Source organism: Belonocnema kinseyi, chromosome 2, assembly GCF_010883055.1.
Source record: "Belonocnema kinseyi isolate 2016_QV_RU_SX_M_011 chromosome 2, B_treatae_v1, whole genome shotgun sequence".
In the NCBI taxonomy this organism is placed as follows: Eukaryota; Metazoa; Arthropoda; class Insecta; order Hymenoptera; family Cynipidae; genus Belonocnema; species Belonocnema kinseyi.
The window spans coordinates 88,381,018-88,405,076 of NC_046658.1; the positions used below are offsets into that span (position 1 = coordinate 88,381,018).

The 24,059-nt window shown below is 26.5% G+C and overlaps 2 protein-coding genes across 3 annotated transcripts; one reads left to right on the forward strand and one right to left on the reverse strand.

Moving 5' to 3' along the window:
- Positions 1-1,312: 1,312 nt before the first annotated feature.
- LOC117167634 (retinol dehydrogenase 11-like) lies at positions 1,313-8,713 on the reverse strand. 2 transcript variants are annotated; one of them, XM_033352709.1, is made up of 8 exons: positions 8,493-8,713; positions 6,119-6,269; positions 5,927-6,019; positions 4,750-4,983; positions 2,049-2,234; positions 1,846-1,955; positions 1,667-1,756; positions 1,313-1,550 (listed from the first exon to the last, which is right to left on the reverse strand). In XM_033352709.1, exons 1-8 carry the CDS (start codon positions 8,496-8,498, stop codon positions 1,446-1,448), a joined length of 975 nt encoding a protein of 324 aa, XP_033208600.1. In that variant the 5' UTR covers positions 8,499-8,713; the 3' UTR covers positions 1,313-1,445. The 2 variants fall into 2 exon arrangements, with proteins under 2 accessions (XP_033208600.1, XP_033208601.1); XM_033352710.1 differs by lacking the exon at positions 4,750-4,983.
- On the forward strand, positions 8,680-23,162 carry LOC117182891 (sideroflexin-2-like). The gene is made up of 6 exons (XM_033376006.1): positions 8,680-8,721; positions 11,307-11,575; positions 11,996-12,166; positions 15,083-15,284; positions 22,744-23,042; positions 23,111-23,162. The coding sequence occupies exons 1-6, from the start codon at positions 8,680-8,682 to the stop codon at positions 23,160-23,162; spliced, it is 1,035 nt and encodes a 344-aa protein (XP_033231897.1).
- Positions 23,163-24,059: the final 897 nt, after the last annotated feature.

Sequence of the window (24,059 nt, forward strand, 5' to 3'; positions counted from 1 at the left end):
AAATAGAGGAGACAAAATTTCGGAGAGTCAAGATCCATAGAATGTAATCATCTTTAATTTAAAAAAGAAAAATTCAAAATCGCAAAAAAATTGAAGGCTCTGGACATTTTTGAATGAAAAAAGTGCATTTCCTCAAACTGTACGTCATGAGTACAGTACGTTTGTTTATAGATTTTAATAGCTTATAGTATTTTTATTTTAGAAATGAGGCTTGCATTAATATAATTAACTATTTAATTCAAAATCTCCTTCAAATTTAAATTTTTAAATAAAATTATTAGGGACTGAATGCAGCGAGAAAAAAGCTTTCAAGATTAAGAAATAAATAAATTCTTGACCTGTATAAATGTATATATGATGTTTGGTTCAATTTAAATAAATACATACATTATATTAAATCCATTTTCTCATTTATCATTTGTGTCATTGAATTTTTTCCAAATGATTCCCTGAAACATTTTAATTATAATTTCCACTACTTTTTAAAACTATTTCCTTCAAAACTTGAAATTTTTATGATTTTAAAGGAACAAAGATTCTTTACTTTGCAACTTAAGTTGTAGTCTTACATATTCTAATTATCATTATATTTATATTGTATACAAGTAATATATTTTTCATTAATTCTTCTGATCATGCATATGTTTTAAATATGTTTGTCATTGAGGTCTTAAATATTATTAATTTTTTCATTAGCTACATTAATAATTTCAACAAGAAATAATTTTGTTTAACTTAAACAAATAATAAAATCGATAATATGAGCAAAATAAATCACGAAAATATAAAGTTCGAACTGCTTTCAAAATGTATCTCAAAATTAAATTTCATTCATATTAAACTAAATATTTTCATGACTTTTTCTTTTTTGAAATAATTAGTAATAGTTACTCTTACTTTTATAGATTTTTTTTTGTTTATTTGCAAACAGCATCAAGTTTTTAATTATTTTTGCTTTTTCTTAATGCAATTCAATGAAAGGGACAGACCTACTTTTTGTGGTGCCATCTGTTGGCTTAGTTTGACCGAAATTTCCCCTCCGGATCGTAAGAAAACTACTACTATATACACATACACAGTCGAGGCAGGGGGCTCTTTGACACAAAGCACCAAAAGAAAAAAATTCATTTCGGCGGAATGAGGCCCAAATTTTCGGTTATAAAGTCTGTTAAAATATCATGTTTGTATATTTTATGTTTTTATAAAGCGTTTATCGGAAAAAATGACTTAAAAGAGGCGGAAAAAGTTTTCGAAATGGCGTGACATAATTTTTAAACGGATTCTATAAGGCTTTTACAATTTTATCAACTAGTTTTGATACAAAGATCATATATTTTGACAAGCATATAATTATTTTACAAAAATAATTTAAATTCATTTAAATACGACTTTGAGTCGAATTTTTGTCCAGAGTAACATTTCAATAATTTCGAAACTCTGAAAACTTATATAAATCTCTCTTCAGGTTTGAGACCCACAATATCACAGCATTTCTCCCAGAACTTTTGACCTATTTCTCTATCTTCTGTTATAGATATTGTACTTGCTTCCTAGAAAAATTATTTAATATTAATTCGAGAAATGTAGATAGGCATTGTTAAATAATTTTCATAAAAATTAAACAATCAATGTTTTTCATATTCATACGAAAAAGAAGAATTACAACCTGGCAGTCCACGAAGTATTTTCCTGACATATTTGTCACATCATCACTCACAGCTAAATAAATTGTTGTCTGGGCTCCTTCTTCTGGCGACTATAAATAATTCTTATATTATTTTTTTGTGCATATTTCATATACACTATAATTTACGTTACTTAATATTGTTATCAAAAATATTTTACCTTGAAAAATAGCTGTAAGAGTTTGTTCACAATACATCTCACCAAATAAGGCACGTGTCTCATAATTTCCGTGTTTACTACACCAGGATGTAAACTGTTCGAAGTCACACCTTAATGAAAAAATGTTTTTATTAATAAAAACATACAATTAAATATTATATGGAAAAATAAGTTCTACTATAAGTAATAATCAATTGATTTACCACTTCCTTCCAAGCGTCTTGCAAATTCATTACTGCCTATCACGTTATATAATTTACAATTTGCATAAACCATAAAACCATTTTTGCTACGTTCACATTTCATATTGTCAAAATCTAAGCGTCCTATTTTGTGGATCATAGAAGATACGTGTACTATACGACTTGGTGCTGATTTTTTTAATAAATCTGGAAACAAAAAAGTATTTTATATGCTGATATCTGATTACGTCAATTTTAAATACCTGCATTAGAATTATTATTATTAAAGCAATACTGTGACAGCTTCCATTTTTAAAGGATATTTATACAGTTTTTTCAAACAATATACATTTTTCGAAAACTTTATTAAGGGAATGTACCAAAATGTCACTTGAGCGCAAGTACACATTTCGTATTCAGAGGCCTTATAATTTAAAAAGGGTAAATACTGTGATGAAATTTTAGAAAAAATTTTTAAACTATAGAACTGTATGTCTATTTCGCGTATTTGAGGTTTTATATAATTTAAATAGTGCAAATTTAAGCATTTTCAATTTAGAATGTAACTGAGAAACGGGCTCTAGAGCCCCTGCTGCAATAGAAGTAATAAAATTACCTTATGCAAACAAAATAAAAACTCAAATGGGCCAAATAGACGCGTTCTCGTAAATTTTGAACCATTCCCAAAAATTTCGAGACAATGTATTATTTTTCTAGATATAAAGCCAAAAAATATAATAACATGTAATAATTAGTCTCCTGGAAATCTTCACATTCCCTTAATAATACTTTAATTTTTAAAAGCAGTTAATAATCGTTTAATTTTTAGCGCTTCAAGTTAGAATTTAATTATTTAAAAAATAAAAAGTAATAAGAGTGATCTTTTTTTTAATAGAAATTCCATTATTTAGTTAAAAAAATCTCCGTAAACAATCTCTTCATATATTAAATTTAAAGTTATATTTTCAAATGCTCAATTCTAAAACAGTTTATTTGTTGAGTTCTTAAAACAAAAGTCTTTGTGCTTTGAAAGTCCTAATTAAATAAAAAATATTAGGATTTACAGTTCGCATTTTTAAAGGTTTTCAATCTACAACTTTCACAATTTTGTAGTTTTAAATTTAAATATTAAATATTCAACGAGAATTTCATTATTAAATCTTTATAAATAGAACATTTTCATATTGCAAGGAATGATAGTCAGTTTTAAATTTATTAATTTTCGATTTACATATTCTAAATAGTTTGGTGGTTTCAATTTTAAACGGACAACATAATTTCTAAAATTTCAGTGTTAAAAATGAGAATATTTTAGAACTGGGACTTGAAAATTGAATTATTTAAAAATGTGGAAAACATGAAAAACTGGTTTCAAACCCATTTAAAAAGTAACAATATAGAATTGATAGGTTTTGAATTGTGCTACTTCAAGCATTCAGATCATAGACAGAAATCTTGTTTTGTTTTATGTTTTTAATAATTTTTAATTGTCGATATAATACATTTAGAATTGGGAAATGTTTGGTTTAAGATTTTAAAATATAAATCATTTCAATTTAAACAAATATTTGATTGTAAAATTTCAAGAATGAATAATAATTCTGAATATATTTTTTTAAATTGAACAAAATTTAAGTTTTAAAGTTAAAAATATTGTTATTTGAATTCAAAAGAAATAAAAAATTAAACTATCTGAAATAGATACTTCAATAACTGTATAATTTTCTAATTTTAATTGCTTACAATTTTAGAGTTCTGAATTTTCATTTTCTTATTTGGATTCGTTAAATTTTCAACGTTTCGTAGTAAAAACAAAATTTATTTTTAATGTTTCCCATTTTTAATTACTTTTCTTTTTAAACATTTTTTAATAGTATTCAATTTTGAAGGTTTATAATAAATCATTTGAATTATTTACACTTTGTTATTAGAAAAATTCGTCGGATCAATTTTAACGTTAAATTATATTATTTCGTATGCAATAATAATTTAGAATTTTAGAATTACAGAAAATTTGACTTTAAAATATTTAGTTCAGTTTTCAGTATCAGATCTTAAACGATCGAATTGACAAAATTCTAATTTGAAAATATTTCATTTTTAACGTATTTGTATTGTCCAATTCTCAAGATTTGAATTTTGCGATTCTTACATTCAAAATAAAATTGTTCAATTTAGAACGATTTGAAACAGAAATGATACAATTTTAAGTTTGGAATTTTTCAATTTCGAGAGCTTATGAATTCAAACGCTTTCAATTCAAGAGTATTCAATTTAAAACGTTTTTTTCTAAATAATACAATTTGATGTACTTTTTATTTAATTTGAAATACTGTACTTTTTTCAAAATTATACCCAATCTATTGTAAAATTCTTTGATTTGAATTTTTTCAATTCAAAATCTTTCACTATATTTTTCCTAAATTTCAAATGCTTTTAATTCAAAATTATTAATTATTGTTTCAACATTTTTTTCAACTTAATTTAAAAATTTGGTTCTAAAATAATTTTTATTTATTTATATTTTCAATCTTGGGAATAAAAATCCAGGAACAAAACGCGCGCTCCGAGCGTGTGCATTTATTGTTTGTTTTTAACGATTTCTTATACAAAAAATGCTATAGGAAAAAAGAAAAATCTCTTGAAAAGTATTATTTTACCATCCTCTCAATTTTTACTGGTTTCTCCCCTTATCTAAAAAATAAGAAAAAATCAAATATACCTATCAACAAATTCGTCAGCAAAAAATGTCCATAATGATTGACTTGCATCCCCCACTCGATACCATCTTCAGTTTTTTTATCAACACCACCAACACCTGCATTATTCACCAGAACATCTAATCGATTTTCAGTGGCGATTATTTCTTTAGCGAAATTTCTAACGCTTGCGAATGAAGATAAGTCCAAAGATCGCACCACAACATTTTTATTTTTCGATATTTCGATGATTTCCTCTGTCAAGTAAATTTATGAAAATACAAATGTATTTTGTTGTTTTCAGATTTCAAAAAAGTGATATATTTATGGGTGAAAATAAAAAATTTGATAACATCATTCCCTTGTAATATTAAACGCTTGTGTTTAGAGAAATAATTGTGTTAATTACAGGATTTTGTTATGGCTATTTTTATAACAATACTCCATGCCCAAATGACTTTTATTTTACTCTGTATCAAAATAAATTCGATTTAAAATTTTTGTTGTCGATGAAATGACGATTTTAGATTTTTATAGTCTAAACCAGAATGTTTTTTATCTTTAGATATGGAAAAATTTCTCTCTAGCTCCGCTGGGATTCGAACCCAGGACTCACAGACTGCCGGTTTGTGCTCTTATCCACTAAACTACAGGGGAATCGTAGCACAGACTCACAATCTTCTAGACAATAAAAAGCACAACATCATTATTGAATATACTGCCAAATGTGAAATTGACATTACAATGAAGTCTTTATTACTTTTATTTTACGAAAATAAAAATTTTAGAGGCCCGAAAAGATCGTACAACAATTCTATTTCATCCTGTAACAAATTGTACATTCACGCTGAGTTTATGAAGAAAATATTAATAGAAACATCTCATTTTTACTTTTGAAATTCTTGATTCTTAGGTTATTCCGACGTAAAAATATACTTTAAAAGAATCAAATTTTTTTGAAAACTTTGTATTTTATATAAAAACAATCTTTGTTCACCTATATGAAAGCTTTGAAAGCAGATCCAATTATTACACTAAACAAAAATATTAATGACTTAAATTAAATATTCATCATCAGGTTAAAAATTAAATTGTTATTTTTTGTACACTTATTGGAATTAATTTGATAAGAAAAAAAGGTTTGCGGCAAACAAATTTTTATTGAATAATTTCAACTTTTTGATTTTCACATTATCTTACCTTTGGCCTCATTGGCTTTAATGAGATCTCGACAGGCTAAAATAACTTTTGCTCCCCTTTTGGCAAAATCTAAGGCCGCAGCTTTGCCAATTCCTTGGAAATAAATTTTTCGTAAATTATCAATTTGTAAGATAACTAAAAAAATTTTTTAAATAAAATTTACGTTTACAATTAATTTAATAAAGGCAGCACCTGTATTGGATCCAGTGACAATCACAACCTGGCCATCTAATCTTTTATCGCTTTTGAATATTCCAGAAGTTACACTTTGGTAAATTTTGAGTAATGCCAACAGCCCTCCAATATAATAAAAATAGGTAATTATTTTCCAGAACGCCTCGTACTGAAAAGCAAGAAGGGAAATATTATCATGATCTTAACCAGGGTGACCGCAGATCAGCGAAAACCTGGAAGTTAGGAAAAAAATCAGGGAGTTATATTGGTCAGGAAAAGTCAAGGATTTTGAAAATAATCTTGCAAAATTCAATAAATTTCTATAAGCGTTACTCCAAATCTCTGTCAAAAATAATAAATTAGAAATGGGTAAAATTTAAATCTTATATTTTTTTATTCTGCTCATAAAAAATTCTGTGTTAAATATTTCAAAGAAAAATCAGTGCATTTTGAAAAATAAGTTTCGCGGCCAACGTGAATGAAAATTGGTTAAAAATTCAAATTTTTTGTAAAAAAAATCGTCTCTTCAGGTAGAAAATGCAACTATTTTGGCATAAAATTAATATTTTGTTGAAAATTCGTCTTCTTTCGTTTCAAAATTAAGCTGTTTCAGTAGAAATTTCATCTCTTTTTTTGCTACAAATTCAATGTCTGGTTACAAATTTGTCTTCTTTGGTTCAGGATTCAACATTTTTGTCGAAAAGTCATATTTTCTGGTTTAACTCAAGTATTTTTTATTTAAAATTAAAATATTTTTTAGTTGAAACATATACTATTATATCATTTGTCAAAATTGATTTTTTGAAATTAAAAATTGAAAAACTTGGTTGAAAGTTGAACCACTTTATGGAAAAATCAGATTTTGGGGGAAATTTATAATTCTGATTGAAATTTGATCTCTTGGTTGAAATTTTTTTTTCTGAAATTGAATATTAATTATTTACCTGAAAAGTTTGACTATTTTAGTGAAAGAATCATCACTTCACGTTATTTGGAAATTCATTTCTTTGGCTGAAAAATGACCTTTTTCAATAGAAAATTCAACAACTTGGAAAAAAGTTCAACGAAATTCATAAAAATCTACTTTTTTGGTTTAATGTTTATCTCTTTCTTAAAAATTTATATTTTTGGTTAAAAACCCGTCTTTTTGAGGTAAAAAGTCAACTATTTTAGCAGAAAATAAATTTTTTGTTAAAAATTCCTATTTTGTTCTTGAAAATTCAATGAAGGTCTTTCTTGATGAAAATTCAACTATTTTTTTCAAATAGTCTTTTTGTTTTAAAAATTCACTTGCTTAAGTAGAAATTGTATCTTGTTATGGATGAGGATTCATACGGTGTAACTAAATTGTTAACAAATTATTTTTTGGTTGAAAGTTCACCTCTTTGGTGGACAGTTGAACTTTTTTGTTGAAAATTATTATTTTTTTTGTTAAAAAATTATGTATGTTATTTGAAAATTCATCTCTTTAGTTGAAAATTTGACTTTCTTGCTATACATTCTTTTTTTGATAATTTTTTGACTGAAAATTTCAATTTTCCATTCATGGTTAAGAATTTATCTTTTTTTAGTTAAGAATTTAACTATTCGTTTAAAATTTTATATATTTTGTTAAAAATCCGTATTTTTTCTGGAAAAGTAATCTTCTTGGTTCTAAATTGATATTGTTAAGTTTAAAATTAATCTTTTTCAGCAGAAATTTAATTTTTTGTTCAAACTGCAACTACTTTTTGTTGAGAATTCATCGTTATAGGTTGAAATTGAAATATTTTAATAAAAATTCAACCAGTTGATAAATATTTAATTATTATTTATAAATTTGACCATTTTGTTGAAAATTCGTTTTTTTCGGTTGAAATATCTCCTGTTACATCTTTCGTTGCAAATTCATCTTTTCAGGTTTAAAAATCAACATTTAATTTTAATATCCAACTTATTATCTTCGAAATTTAAATACTTCGAGCATTTGAGTACAAATTTATATTCATGGGGTAAATTTAAAAATATCTGGTTAGAAATTAAAATATTTTCATGAAAACATAATTATTTTGTTGCAAATTCAAGTATTTTGTTGAGAAGTCATCTTCTTGCATAAAAAATTTCACTGTTATATTGAACATTTATCTATTGGGACATAAATTTTGTGCTGTTGAAATAAAAATTTATCTTTTTATCTAAAAAACGGAAACTTGTACATCACATTTAAGCAAATCATAACTAATTTTCTGATTTTTTAAAATATCTAACGTTAATTAACAAATTATTACGAACTGGAATCCTGATAATACAGCTGTTTAGACTTTTGTACAATTTGATAATAAAAACTAATTGTTGAAATTACTGGGGGGGGGGGGGGGATAAAAAACTTACTTGATATGAGGAAAAAGCTTACCTCCATCGTCAAAATATTGTTTAAAACAATATTTAGCCGGGAATTTGTAATAAAATGTGCACGAAATATATGGATTTTTTCAGCAGAACCTTATTGATTGTTTTCCTATGGCTGACTCATGTATGAAGAACATTAATTTTAATCATTTGAAAGTAATCGAGGTTTGATAAGAGTTAAATTTCAGATAATGCAGTATGTGAAACATTCCAACGAATTGCTCCAGCTGAGAGTACATATGGCACTAGAATTTTCGTTACTTCATACAAAAATTAGTACGCATGTGTATAATTGCACACATTGCGCAGTCGTTGCTCTTAGATGACGGACCTACATCATCGGTCGCCCTTTATTTTCCCATTTCTTTATTTTCTTCTGAAGTTTCAAGTTTATGTAAATATTGTTGAAAAAATGCATATTATTAAATATTCAATTTAATTTTTACTTATTAATTTATTTTGATAAACATTTATAATCAATATTGAATACTCTAATATTCGTATAAAGGGCTTTTCAGAAATTAAGTAGAGTTTTTTTCTTAAATTTTGAACTACTTTAGGGTTCCTAAGTTTCATTGATTATAATATTAATTTATGACATTTATAATTTTTTTAAATACTTGAACTTCTAGCCAAAAAGTTGATATTGAACCATAACTAAAATTAATCCGCAACAAAAAATGTAATAGTGAGTATTTTTACTGAGAAAATATTTTCTTTTTGAAGATGAATTTTCAACAAAAAAGTTGAACCCCTAAACAAAACCAGTATCAGTAAAGAAAAGAAATTTCATCCAGAATGTAGAATGAAAAAAACGGACGAGCTTTCTACAAAACCGCCGAATATTCAACCAAAAAGTATTATTTTAAATCAGGAAGAAACGTTTTTTTAAATGTTGAATTTTCAAGCCAAGAATGTGTTTTCTACTAAACAATTGAATTTTGAAAAACAAAAAAAGAGATGAATTGTTAACTAAAATTATGAATTATGAAACAACAACAACATTTTTAATTAAATAGTTCAATATTCAAAGAAGGAGTGAAATTTACAGTAAAAAAATATTTAAATAATTAATCATTAATTAAAACGGATTAGTTTCTAACCAAACAGTTCAATCTGTAACCAAAAAGTTAATTTTCTAATAAAAAAGAAGAATTTCTAACAAAATACATCAATTTTCAACTGAATATCTGCAATTTAGACCAAAGAAATAGTTTTCTACTAAAACAGACAAATATTGAAGAGAGTTCATACATTTTCAAATAAATAATTATTTTTTTAACTGAAAAATATACATTTTGAGCCAAAAATGGATTATTTAAATTTGCATTCAAATAAATTAATTCGTAACAAAAAAGTGCATTTTTAAAAAAATAGTTCTGAACGAGAAATTTAATAGAAGACTTTTCAACCAAAGAAATTCAACTTTTTACCAAAAAACTTGAATTTTCCTATTGGCTGCTACCAATTTAATTTGAATTTATGCAAAGAAACAAAAATGGGGAACGGTAAATATAAAATGAATACATTTTTTTACAATAAACATGTTGACAATACATAATAGTTCAAAGAAACATTAGAGTACATTTATAAAACTTTTAAAATATTAGGTTTTATTTTCTTTATTATACATATTTAAATTCGGTCTGCAAAAGTTTTTTGTGTACTTTTTAATTAACAATTAAAAATTGCAAATTTTGAACGAAGTATAAGAATATTCCATCACTTGAATTTTTAACCAAAAAAAGTCCGTTTTTAACTGAAAATGGTGAATTTTAATTTAATGTTGAAAATAGATATGATTTTCCAAAGAAAAAAAAAAGAAATTTCAACAACAGAGTAAAATATTCATGTTTAATGTTTTAAAAATATTTTTTTTTAATTTTATTTATTTTTTTTATTTTTTGCTAGACCCCAAAGTATAAAATTCTGTATAAGAAGTGACAACACTACTTATTTTTACAAACTCGTTTTTTCAGGATATTAGTAAAAACAAACAATTCTTCAGTTTAGAAGTACCTATGAATAAAAGTATTAAATAAGAACAAACAAGAAACAAGGCAATTAGATAATGCTTCTGAAATAATTTTTGTTATTTATAAATTTTCGCTTTTTATTAAGAAATAAAACATTAGAAAACATTAAAGAATATGAAGTTTTTGTTTCTCAATCAATGTTTTTAAATCCTAAAAGTAATTTTTGACATTGTAAACATTTTCAGGCAGGTGGAGGGTATGGTGGGTAATATTTTTCAATGTTTTGTTATTTTAAAAAATAAATAAATATTCAGAAATATCGTAGAAACTCCTTTTTGCACAATTTCCTTTGAATCTCCAGAATCTTTACTGTAATTAAAGTTCATATCAATCAACGAAAATATTTAAATCAGAACTGAAAATTCTCATTTGTTTAGCACCGACCCTTTTTATCAAAAAAATAAATTTTTAAACTAAAATTTACTCTTACAGATATTAAAGTTTAAAAAATCTAAAACAATCAACTATTGTTTTTATTACGAAGAACGAACTGTCGCCATGGCATGTCAAAATGTATTAAATAATATTTAAAGTAATATCAATGTTTTTTTAAATTCTCAATTTTTAATATTATCTCAAAATGGAATAACAAAGCAAGTGAAATAATATCAATAATAATTACCTTTGTATAAATGTTTACATAAATCTTCAGTTTTATTAGAAAGAAAATAAATGTAGGGACGATTTTGGTAACCTACATTTTCTTATACACTGCATTTAAATATTTTACACTAAAAACAAATTTTCCAAAGAATCTAAAATACAATTCTTTTGTTTATTAGAAGAACTCATGGATATTGTTGGTATTATATCTGAGTTGTTTTCGGCTCGATCTTCTGGTGATCGACCTGGAAAATGTGATCAGAAACACCCAGAGAAAACAAAGTGGAAAATCTGGAGATTTTGAACTTATTGATGTTGATAAACCTCTTTGGGACCAGGAAACTTATTTAGGAAGATTGCGTCATTTTGCTTTTATTACGGATATTCGAACAGTTATAGTTCCCAGCGAAAAGCTCCTCGAAGCGAAACAATTATTAGCAGAATACAAGTAAATTGTAAAAACGTATAAACTTTCGCCACTGCAATCACTTTAAAAATTAAACATCTTAATTTAATGACAAAATTTTATTTGGCTATGGTAAATTTTGTCATCTCTTTGAAAAACATATTTGAAACCTTAAGAAATACTCACTGGGATGATTTTAATTGATAAAAAGTTAAAGCCTTATTTACGCAAATATTAAACTTTAGAAACTGCGTCTAATCAAGAAAATGCAATTATTATCTTTTTTAAATCCCTTTTTTACGTATCAATCATCAAATGATCAATTTGTAGATTCCTTGCTTTTATTAAAATTTTAAACGAAAAATGGAAAATTCTAAGAAATCCTTTTTTTATTTTGTTACGTACACTTATGTTGTACGTGTTTCAAAAAAGTTTTCTAATTTTATTTTATTTTATCTTTAGAACAGGAAATGTAGATCCATCAATCACAAGAGAGGACATTATATATGCGAAAAAATTGCACGATAGTTCTTTCCATCCTGATAATGGAGAATTGATGACTGCCATTGGAAGAATGTCCTTTCAGGTTCCTGGAAATGTCATTTTAACTGGCTCCATGCTGACATTTTACAAGTTAATATTTTTGCTATCTTGTCAATTTCACAAACACTTTCTTAATTTTTTTTCATTAAATTATATACACTCAAAAATCAATCCCAAATGTTTCAAGAAATAAATAATGTCTACACTTGGGACAGACTAACCATAGAACCTTTATTTAGTAAAGAGAGTATAAAAATTGCAATAATATATTTTTTTAAATAACTTTTTTAGTATTTGAGATTAATAAGAATTGTTCAGAGTATTTTTTGTTAAATAAGTTATTAAGATATAAAATATTAAAATAATAAAAAAATAAAATTATAAATGTAGAAGACCGAATTCATTTCAAATCGAGAAGGGCGTGTTCAAGCAACAGAATCATATACTTAAATATGTGGCTTTTTAAATGTATCTTCCCGATTTGCTACAACATTTTTTTGTTCAAATTTTATGTGCTTATGGATTTTTTTAAATTGAATATGCGGAATATCCAGAAAAGGAAAATTTCAAGACAGTTCTTAATTGACAAAATAGCGGTGATTTCTCTGAAAATATTCAAACTCAATTTATTTATACACCGCAACTTTTTGTTTCTCGACATTTTTTATTTCTGGTTGTTTTAGCGCTTTTTGCGAAAGTCAAAGATCAAAGTTGAAGAGTTTCAATAATTTCGACGTGAAAGTTTTTCCTTATGGATTTGGTACCGTCAAACGGATAATTTCGAACAAAGAGGGAAATTTCTAAATTGATAGATGAAACAAAATTTTGTAAAGAGACAAGTTTTTCAGACAAAAAAAAATTACCTCTTCTCTCCAAGACAGATGCAGTCAATAAACTAATCTAGTAAATATAAGGATGGTTGCTAAAAATTTAAAATATATGCCAAAGAAATAAAAATATTTTTAAGTAAGGGAAAATTGAATATTTTTACGATTTATTTTATTTGGCATCAGCGTTTAAAAATAGCCTCTTATTTTATAGTATGATACATTAATATGTAGCATAAACCGGAAATTTATTTAAAATATTACATAATACTATTATAATAATAATCGCTGGGTTATAGCAAATATTTGGTACAAATTCTCATAAGGTTAGTAATAACATTATCACACTACTTCGAATAAATTAAAAATAATTTTTTTCCAACATACAACAAATTTGGACACACACACACACATGTATGTATGTATATATATAATTTTCCGTGTAAAAAAAAGATTTTCATTAAATATTTACCTCGATGAAGAAACAGTTTCTTAAATATTTCTTAAATTTGTAGTTTGAAGAATACTTGAAAAATTATTGGCAACTACATTTTTTATTATTTATATTGCAAATTGATTTAAGACAAAAAAATATATTTCCACAAACAAAAACTTTAATTAACAAAAGAAATTTATTACATTTTAATTCAAAATTGAAGTAATAATCTCAGGTTTTTACATGTCTTCACAAATTCTTCAACTGCAATGTTTGAATTTAAAAGCATAATCAAATAATTATTATGCCACTACAATCTTTCGTTAGAAAATTTATTTTTCATTATATTATAATTGTTAAAATGATTCTACTTTTAAAATTGAAACATGTTTGGAACTATAACACTTTTTCAAAGCAAAATTTGTATACGAGAAATAAGGGGCTGGGGGATTATTTGAATTTATAATTATTTAAATGCAATATGTTTTGTCAATTTGTATTCTTAATACTGCGTTAAAAAATTTTTATCATCGCTTTTTCCTCGATAAGGAAAGCGAAATTTGTTTAAAGCATATTTGCCTACTATACAATAATTGATAATTATACAAGGCTTTTTACAATTTAGCATTGATGCTGCTGTAAGGTTTTCAAAGGAAATAAAATTCAATTTAACAGAAGAATGCATTACTTATAATTATTGCTTTGGTACAAACAAATACGTCAAAACTTATTTTTCATACAAACAGATTGTTGTAAGAATAACAACAAATACAAATTACATTAAACTTAGAAAAATATAATTAAATATACGTCACTGAAAAAATAATTTGTAAATATTTTTTTATTACAAAGTTTTCTGAAAAGTAAAAAAATAGTTTGTTTAAAAATTGATAACAAACAAAAAACATGTAGTCTACATTGTTATTGTTTTTCATCAATTTGTACTTCGTTTATATAAAATAATGTTTTAATAATACAGCAAGATTCATCAATAATTATTAATAAAATTAAATTAAATTAAAATATATAATTAAGTAATTTTTATACACTAAACTCTCGCTCTCAGTCACCCTGTTCTCAGCCTTTCTAGAACTGCTGGCTCGCGCAGTTTCTCAAGGGAGTAGGGCGAGAGCGGTTGCGAAATTATGTATACAGATATATATTATAATTGGAAACGAGTCAGGCGGCCCTCAGTATTTACGTTTCTAGCCCCCCGAAATCAGTCCAAGGTCATTTGAAGGACACTCCCGATACTTGAATGAAAGCGAGAGTTTGATGTAACTTAAAAACAGAGATATTAATCAAAGAATGACGTTTTCAGTTGTAAAACTGCGTACCTACAAGATATTATGCACTTTCAACAAATTTAATAAAACGCGCTGATGAGGGTTACCATTGTGTGCCGAAACGTTTGAAAGAAGAACAAAGAACAAAAAACTTCTTCGATCTTCTTTAAAATAACTGACAAGATGATGAAAATCTACAACTCCGAAATGTTGACGTGTACTCTTGATTGTTATCTTTTTCAACTCACTATATATTATATCAATAAATCTTATATATAAATTTTAAAAGTTAATAAACTGTGCTTCGATATAAGAACTTTTGTGCGATAATTTTAGAAAAAAATGATTATTCAAAGGAAAGGTGGAAAATTATTGGAACTTTTGGTGGTCGAATTTTTGATAATAACCCATAATCATCCTACAAAGAAACATATTTCATAAATTATTCCTTCATCAGAAGTAAATTAGCTGTTGTGGGCTGGCAGTTGATAAACCAAAGTTTCAACGCAATAGTGAATTTCACAAACAGAAATGCAAAAAGCGATACTGAAGGTGATGACAACATTATTAAGCAAGCTTATGTGGGAGCCACCTTTGCAAGCTGTGGAGCTGCTTTGACCTTCAAACAATTATTTGCCAACAAAGGGCCTTTACTAGCAGTTAGTATTTTTTATTAATAAATTGCATTATTTTAACTATAAGGTTCGATTTTTGTCCATCTTCTTTAGAAAAGAAGTAAGGAAGTTTAAAGAAATATTGATAATAAATCATTTTTAAACAATAATAAAAACCTCCGCAACTTTAACAAGAATGGGGTTTTATTGGGGAATAATGATCTATTTTGAATTTTAGGAGAAACTTAAAAAAAATATTTTTTTTTGAAAAGAGGATTTTGTATTGTAAAAAGGGATGAAAAAAATGATTTCACCTGCTTGTTCTTATTATCAATTGTTTGTCATAGCTCGCGTTCTAGGAGCCTGAATTTAAAGTTTTATTTTACGAGTATGATATATCTCATATATTTACTTATCACTACTAAAAAACTATAGAAAAAAAGGAAACTCGAATATTTTAATAAACAGAAACGACAAAAATAATGTTTAAAAACGGGGCTTCAAGTGAAGAATCTATGACCTTAACCCATTGTTCGTGAATTTTAGATATTTTAAAAATAAGTTTGATCTAAAAAAGAAATACAAAAAAATACATTAACAATGCTTTATTAATTTATCTATTTTTCTTTTTTTTAAGTTCAGGTTCAAAGTCTTTAATTTCTTACACTTATTTTTAATTTTTTATTATGTTGTTCTGTTTACTTCAGTAGTTCAACGAAAGATTTTTGTATTACAGATAATTCCTGGATAATTCATTTTTTAAGAAAATTATTGTGGCAAGGTGGTTGGAAAAGGGATTTCCGATTGTAAAATTATTATAACTAAATCGAAAAAAGAGATTTTAAATTATAAAAAGACACGCAGGTATGAGAAAAGAACATTTTGAATTTCCAATAAGTTTGAGGGGATGAAAAAGAGGATTATGGATTGTAAAAAGAGTATAAGGGGATAGAAACGGGGATTTGTCCTCCGATTTTTTATTATTTATATATGTATAGCTTGTTTTTAAATTTAGGTTCAAGACCTTTAATATTAAAACATTTATTTTAAATTTCTTATTATGCTATTCTGTTCACTTTATTAGTTAAACAAATGGTTATTATATTACAGATTATTCCCGGATAATTAATTATTTAACAAAAAAAATTCATTCAGGGTGGTTGAAAACGGGATTTTGCATTATAAAAGTAATGTAAGGGGGCGGAAAAGGAGATTTTGGATTGTAAAAAGACTTAGGGACTGAAAGGAAGTTTTTTGGTTGCCAATGAATTTGGGGGGATAAAAGAGGTTTATGGGCTGTAAAAAAAATATAAGTGGACAAAAAGCCGATGGAGAAACTAATTTGGCCTGCGCTTTAGGCTGCGAATTCTTATCATTTATGTATTCATTATTTATTTTGAATTTCAGGTTCAAAACTTGTTCTTTTTAGATATTTCCAGAATAATAGTTTTTTCCGATTTTTTTAATAGTATATGTATTGTTTGTTTTAAATTTTAGACATTAAGACGTTTATTCCTAATTTGTTATTATGTTTTTTTCGCTTCAGTGGCTAAACAAAGGGATTTCGCATTACAGATGATTTCCGGATAATTAATTCTCCAAAAAAATGATTGAGTCAGAGGGTCGGGAGGTGTTTTTGGCCTGTAGAAGTAGTATAATGGGATAGAAGAGAAGATTTTGGATTATAAGAAGACTTTTTGGGGCTGGAAAAGGAGATTTATGATGCATTCTTTTTATTAATGTAAATAATTCCTGAAAATGAAACAAAGGATCTAACGAACAAATTTGGTCAACCACCATAAAATATTCATATTGCAATCTGATCTCATTTTTCTATCCTCTTTTTTATTTTTGTCAAAAAGGAAAACGAATCTCTTCTTTTCTTTTTCGGGAGAAAAACGAAAAAGGCTTTTTTCAGATTGGTTGTCCAAATTTGGTCGTTCGATTCTTGGTTAGATTTTTAGGAATTCTTCATATTAACTTGATTATTAGGTGTTAAATAGGATTTTAAATTTGATTTTAATCTGATTTAAATTTCTTAAATTTTAATCTTTCGGAATAAATAGTTTTTTCAAAAAGGGTTCAGTCAGGACGGTTGGAAAGGGAATTTTTTATTGTAAAAGAGGTCTGAGGGGATGGAAAAGCAGATTTTGTACTGCCAATAGATTTGAGAGGATAAAAAAAGAGGGTCTTGGTCTGTGAAAAGAGTATGTGGGAATGGAAAAGGCAATTTAGTCTGCATTTTTTTTAAATATTAATTTATCCATTATTTGTTTTAATTTGCGGGTTTAAAATGTCTCATTTTCAGACATTCATTTTTAGTTTATTATGTTACGTATTCTGTTCACTTCAATGGTTAAACGAATGGTTTTTATGTTACAGATAAATGGCAATGGGTTTGAGGGTATAAAAACGAGGATTTAAGATGTGGAAAGAGTATGTGCAGATGGAAAAGGCAATTTAAGCTGAATTTTTTTGATTATTCATTTATTCATTGCTTGCTTTTAATTTCAGGTGCAAAATCTATAATACTCAGAAAAATATTTCTATGTTTGTATTATGTTACATATTCTGTTTACTTCAATTGGTAAAATGAATGCTTTTCATATTACAGATGTTTCCCGTAAACTCAATTCTATCAAAAAAATGATTGAGTCACACGAGCTGGAAAGGGGATTTTTTGTTTGTAAAAGTAGTCTAAGGGAATAGAAAAAGGGAATTTTTGAATTTAATGGGGTTTAAGAGGATGGAAAAGGAGATTTTGTACTTCCAGGTTTGAGGGGGTAAAAAAGAGGTTTTTATTATTTTTATTTTATTATTTATGTATTTATTGTTTGTTTTTAATTTCAGGTTCAAAACCTTTAATTTTCAGACATTTATTTTTAGTTTTGTATTATATTACATATTCTGTTTACTGCAATGGATAAACGAATGGTTTTTATATTCCAGATGATTCCCAGATAATTAATTCTTTCAAAAAATGGTTGAGTCAGAGTGGTTGGAAAGGGGTTTTTGGTTTATAAAAGTAGTTTAGGTAACAGAAAAGGAAATTTTTTACTATAAAAGAAATCTGAGGGGACGGAAGGAAAAAGATATTTTGGATTGCCAAAATGCGATTTTTTTATTGATAATTTATTCATTGTTTGTTTTCAATTTCAGTTCCTAAATCTCTATTTTTTAACAATTTATTTTTCGTTTTCTTCTTATGTTACATATTCTGTTCACTTTAATGGTTAAACGCATGCATTTTATATTAACATTAATTCCCGGATAATTTATTATTTACAAAAATGATTTAGCCAGGGGGTTTGGAAAGGAGATTTTCGTTTGTAAAAGTAGTGTCAGGGAATATAAAAAAGGATTTTTTATTATAAAGGAGTCTTAGGGGGTGGAAAAGGAGATTTTTGACTGCCAATGGGCTTGAGGGGATAAAAAAGAGGGTTTTTTTGTGAAAACATGTAGAGATAGAAAACTTGTTTTTTGTTTTTAGTTCCAGGTTCAAAACCTCTCATTTTTAGACAATTATTTTTAGTTTGTTGTTATGTTACTGATAATTGACAGATTTAATTATTTACAGATGTTTTATTATTTTAAAAAATTATCGAGTCAGGGCAAGTTGAAAAGGAGATTTTTGAATGTAAAAGTAGTCTGAGGGATTAGTAAAGGAAATTTTTGATTGTAAAAGGAGTCCGAGGAGATAGGAAAATATATTTCTGCTTTTAAAAAGCCTCACAGGGGCCAGAAAAGGAGATTTTAGACCGCCAATGAGTTTTAGGAGATACAAAAAAAAGTTTTGGATTGTGAAAAGAGTATGCAGGAATGGAAAAGGCGATTTTGCCTACGATTTTTTCTTATTTATTGTTTATTATTTATAGGACATAGAAGATTTTTATATAGTTTAAAAGATTCATTGCATCAAAAAGAATAAATATGATACTTATAATATTGGTGTTTTTTAAACATTAAGAGATTTGGTCCCACAGGTCTGTTTAATATATGAATCGATTCATCTTGTCAAAACAAAAATACGGTAACTTTCGAAAGAATGGACAGATTGGATTGGCCTTTGGTACTCTTTTAGTGTCCTAAAATGAAGGTCAAGTTCGTTAGCCAGCCATTTTGAGTGAAAATTCAAAAAGTGAGCGTATTTTGAAAATTTTTGAGATTACTATTTTTCAAAATTCAAAGATTGTCTGTACAAATATTCATAGTATTCAATCAGGCGAATAATTCGTCCTAATGACTTTTTTTATAAAACCAAAATTTACCAGAGTGATAGCATTTACAAAATTTCAAAAAACACACGAAAGTCAACATTTTAAGCCAAATAACGCACGATATGAAAAAAAGTCAGGAGTAGAAAAACATCTCTTTTTCAATTCCCTACAAGATTCTTAAAAAAAAGAGTTTTTGGTTTCGGACTCAAAGGAGTGCCGCATATTGGGAAGAAAAATGACTTGTTTGGTTCAGAATAGCGTACAGTCCACAAATTTTCACCGATTTCGACAAAAAAAATTGAAAAAAAAGTTAATAAGATTTCAAAGAGAGTTGTCCAGCCTGATTTTTGAATTAGGTTTTTAATTTTTTGATAAATAAACAAATATGACGAAAAAATGGCCTTTTTCTATTTGACGTTCCCGGTGCTCGTCAGTAACAAAAAAATGGTTGAAATCGCTTAAGTTGCATAAAATAACATTAGTTAAAGATACTCAAATATTAGACAATATACAAAAAAATTTGTTATCAAAAAATTACTTGTTAACCAATTTTTTTATACATCTTTCCATAAATACACGTTTTTTCAAGTTATGTTGCAAGAAATTGGAATCGATACAATGTTATATGAAAAAATTTCTCTTCTGATTATAATCGTTTATATTATAAACAAATTTAATGTACAAATGCAATAATCACGCTTTTTTTGATAGAAATATTCGTTTTTTTCTAGGTGAATTTTTTTCAATTTGGAAATTTATGATAATTTTAGCAAAATTCATGATTTGTTGATTAATCTTATAATTTTTCAAACAAATTTAATAAACAAATGCATATTCGGGCGTTTGTCGACAGAAAAATTTGTTTTTTTCAATGGCAATCTTTTCAGTTGGGGACTTCATGAGAGAATTTCAGCAAAATTCATAATTTTTTTATTAATTTGATGAGTTTTTTAAAACAAGTTTAATAAACAAATGCATTATTGGGGCATCTGTCGACGGAAAAATTCTTTTGTGTTTCGATATCAGACTTCTAATTAGGATTCCTCATAATAAATTCGGCAACCTTCATGATGAGTTGACAAATTTTATGATTTTTAAAAACAAATTTAATAAACAAATTCATTATTCGGGCATCTGTGGACGCACAAATTCGTTTTTTTTTATTCCAGTCTTTTTAATTGGGAAGTTTATGATGATTTCAGCGAAATTCATAACTGGTTGATCAATTTTATATTTTTTAAAAAGCAAATTTAATAAACAAATGCATTATTCGAGCATCTGTCGATGTAAAATTTATTTTTTTCGATATCCTAATTAAAACTGTCGACATAGAAAAAAAACGAATTTTTCTGTAGACAAATGCCAGATTAATGCATTTGTTCATCAAATTTGTTTAAAGACATAATAAAATTTATCTACTGATAATGAATGTTGCTGAAACTCCCATCAAGTTCCCATATGAAAAGACTGGTATTTAAAAAACTGAATTTTTCTTCCGACAAATGCCCGAATAATGTATTTGTTTATTACATTTGTTTAAAAGATCATAAGATTAATAAACAAATTATTAATTTTGTGGCAAATATCATAAAGTTCCGAATTTTAAAAAATGTACATCGAAAAAAACGAATTTTTCTTTCGAAAAATGCCTGATTACGGCATTTATTCATAAAATTTGTTTATAATATAAAGAATTATAATCTTAATAGAAATTTTTTTTAATATCATATAATTTTCTTTCGAATGTCTTACAATATAACTAGAAAAACGTATGATTATGGAAAATCATAGATAACATTTTTTCAACAAATAATTTGTTCATACAAATTTTTGTTGTTTAATATATAATATTGGAACATCTTTAGCTATCTTTAGCGATTTTAACACCTTTCCTATTATTGACGAGCACTGTGAACTTCAAATAGATAAAATGGCAATTTTTTTGTCATATTTGTTTGTTTATTTTTAAAAAAATTGAAAACCTAATTGAAAAATCCGGCTCGATAAGTCTCTTAGAATGAAATCATATGAACTCCCATCTAACACAATGCTGTTGAAGGTTGCTTGAACTTCTCAGCATAAAGCACTAACCAGCTATGACTTTTGTTGAAACTAACCCCCCCCCCCCCCTTAAACCATCGTTAATGGAAGTTTTGTAGTTAATTGAGATAGGGATTTAATTTTTAAGTTTAAAAAAGGTAAGGTTGATGTGTAGACCGTAAGTGCTATGTTTAAATCGTAAAAATAAAATTGTAAATGAGTAAATTCAGTTTTTAAAAAACCGGTGAAAGTTGCAGTAAAGCGTTTAATAACACATTTTTTCAAAAAATACGCATTTTTTAAAAGAGGCAATGAAACTATGTCTGTTTTAATATCAATGCATGTTATTAAATTGTAATAATATACATTTATGAAAATGATATACAAGTTGAAATACAAATTCGAGTGCGAACCACTAGATACGTGATGAGAATGTATTCGTTAAAGCCAAAGGAGCTTTAACAAAAAAGAAGTCACTATCACCAAATTACTATTGTCGACGTTTTGACTTTTATTTTTAAAAAATCGGTGCCCAAGTGTCAGGAATATTCAAAGACCGAGCGCGGAGCGCGAGATAAATATATTATCGAGCGCGAAGCGCTAGAACAAACAGTCGCGCGCCCTACACTGAAAGAAATGACTTGCTGGTACAGTCATATTGCGCGATAGATCAGCCAGCGATATGTCTATCCCAGCCATACATATTGCTAATCTAACCCGCAATATAACTGTATCAGCAATTCATTTTTTTCAGTGTAGGCGCGCTCAAACTAGCGAGCCGCGTGTCCCTTTAATGATATTGAATTATGAAATTTATAATATAGTTCATCACATTAAAGGTAAAAAAGGCTGTCCTTTATTAAACTCTAGGTATAATATTTTTGTCTAAAATATAATCAAAATTGAAAAAAATTGCACATATAAAACGTTTTTGAGAAAAATATAAAATCGAAAAAAAAATTTTTCTAATCTGGTCCAGCTCTAAACTCATTCAATGGTGGAAATTATTTAGTACCACAATCCCTCTAAATTGCATGACTCTAGTTCAACTTTTTTCGAGTTGTCATAAAAATAGTAATATTTTCCTGAGGTCGAATTATGTCAAGATATATCAAAAAATGAAGTTCGAAAATTTTAATCGTTACAAAGCTTCTTCTATGAGGAAGCAATAGGATAAAACTTAATTTATTTTCATAATTTATTTATTTATTTTCTTTTTCATTTAAATTTAATTTTAATTTTTTTAGAGGGTCGTTCCTTTTTTTGCAGTCGCAATTGGTAATATGGTGAATTTGCCAATAATGAGACAAAGAGAGATAACTAGAGGTATTCCAGTATCAATGAAAAATTCACCGGAAAATCCTATAATTGAGTCAAGAATTGCTGCAGTTAAAGGCATTTCCGAATGTGTTATGACTCGAATTGCTATGGCTGCCCCTGGAATGCTCGGTATTCCGGTACTTACAAATTGGACCAAAAAATATTGTTTTTATCAGGCTCGACCTTGGTTGTCCGTCCCTACAGAGATAACGATTCTTGCTTTATTGTGAGTTATTTATTTTTAAATTATCTAAGTTTATTAAACATAATTTGCTTTTTAATGGTTTTTTTCAGATTGTTGATCTTGGTTCCTACATGTTTGGCTATTTATCCACAAAGGAAGTAAGGAATTTTTATCATTATTAAAAATTGTTTAAAAATGTAGGCTCTTCCATTCCAATAATCTGTTTTTATTAAAGAAAACATTAATTTGCAGTTTTCAGACCCTTTATTCAACTTTTACGTGATAGTATAGTTCTTTTTTATTATTTACTTTTTCTTTATATTATTTAATGATTTTTTGTAGCTCCATGAGTGTTCGTCTTCTGGAATTGAAAAAGAAAGAGTATGAGGATTTTCTGGAAAATACGAGCAATATTGAAGTAGAGAGACTTTATTACAATAAAGGCTTGTAATAAGAAATAATATGAAAATATTATTAAAATTTAGGAATTTTTATTTACACTGTTCGTATTGAAGAGTTTTAAATTTTTAAATTTTAATAATTTTTAACTGTATCTTACCAAAATTACAGAACCTTCAATTGTAAATCTTTATAATTGAAGTTTTGATTTGGAAAACTTACAATTAAAAATTACGTAAATTTTCAGCCTTGGAATTGAAAGCATAACTTTTGATTTCCAGAATCATCAAAAACAACCAAATTTAAGAGTATTCATTTATAAATATTTAAATTAAACAATTTTCAATAATAAATCCTCAAAATTGAAGATCGCAGAAATTGAAGAATTTTCAATAGCATATATTTAAATCTTTAACTTTGTGACCTCTAAAATATAAATCTTTAAAATTAAACAATTTTCAATCCTATAATTTTTTAATGCAAGAGTTTGCAATTCGAAATCTTAAAAATGTATGAACTTCACATTAAAAAATTTTTAAATTGCAGTTTTTATTTTTACAATTTAAATTTCAATATTCTATTTAATTTTAAAAATTGAGTAAGAAATTCTTTCAGTTTGAAAGATTTAAAATGCAAAACTTGTCTTTTAATTTCCGAAAT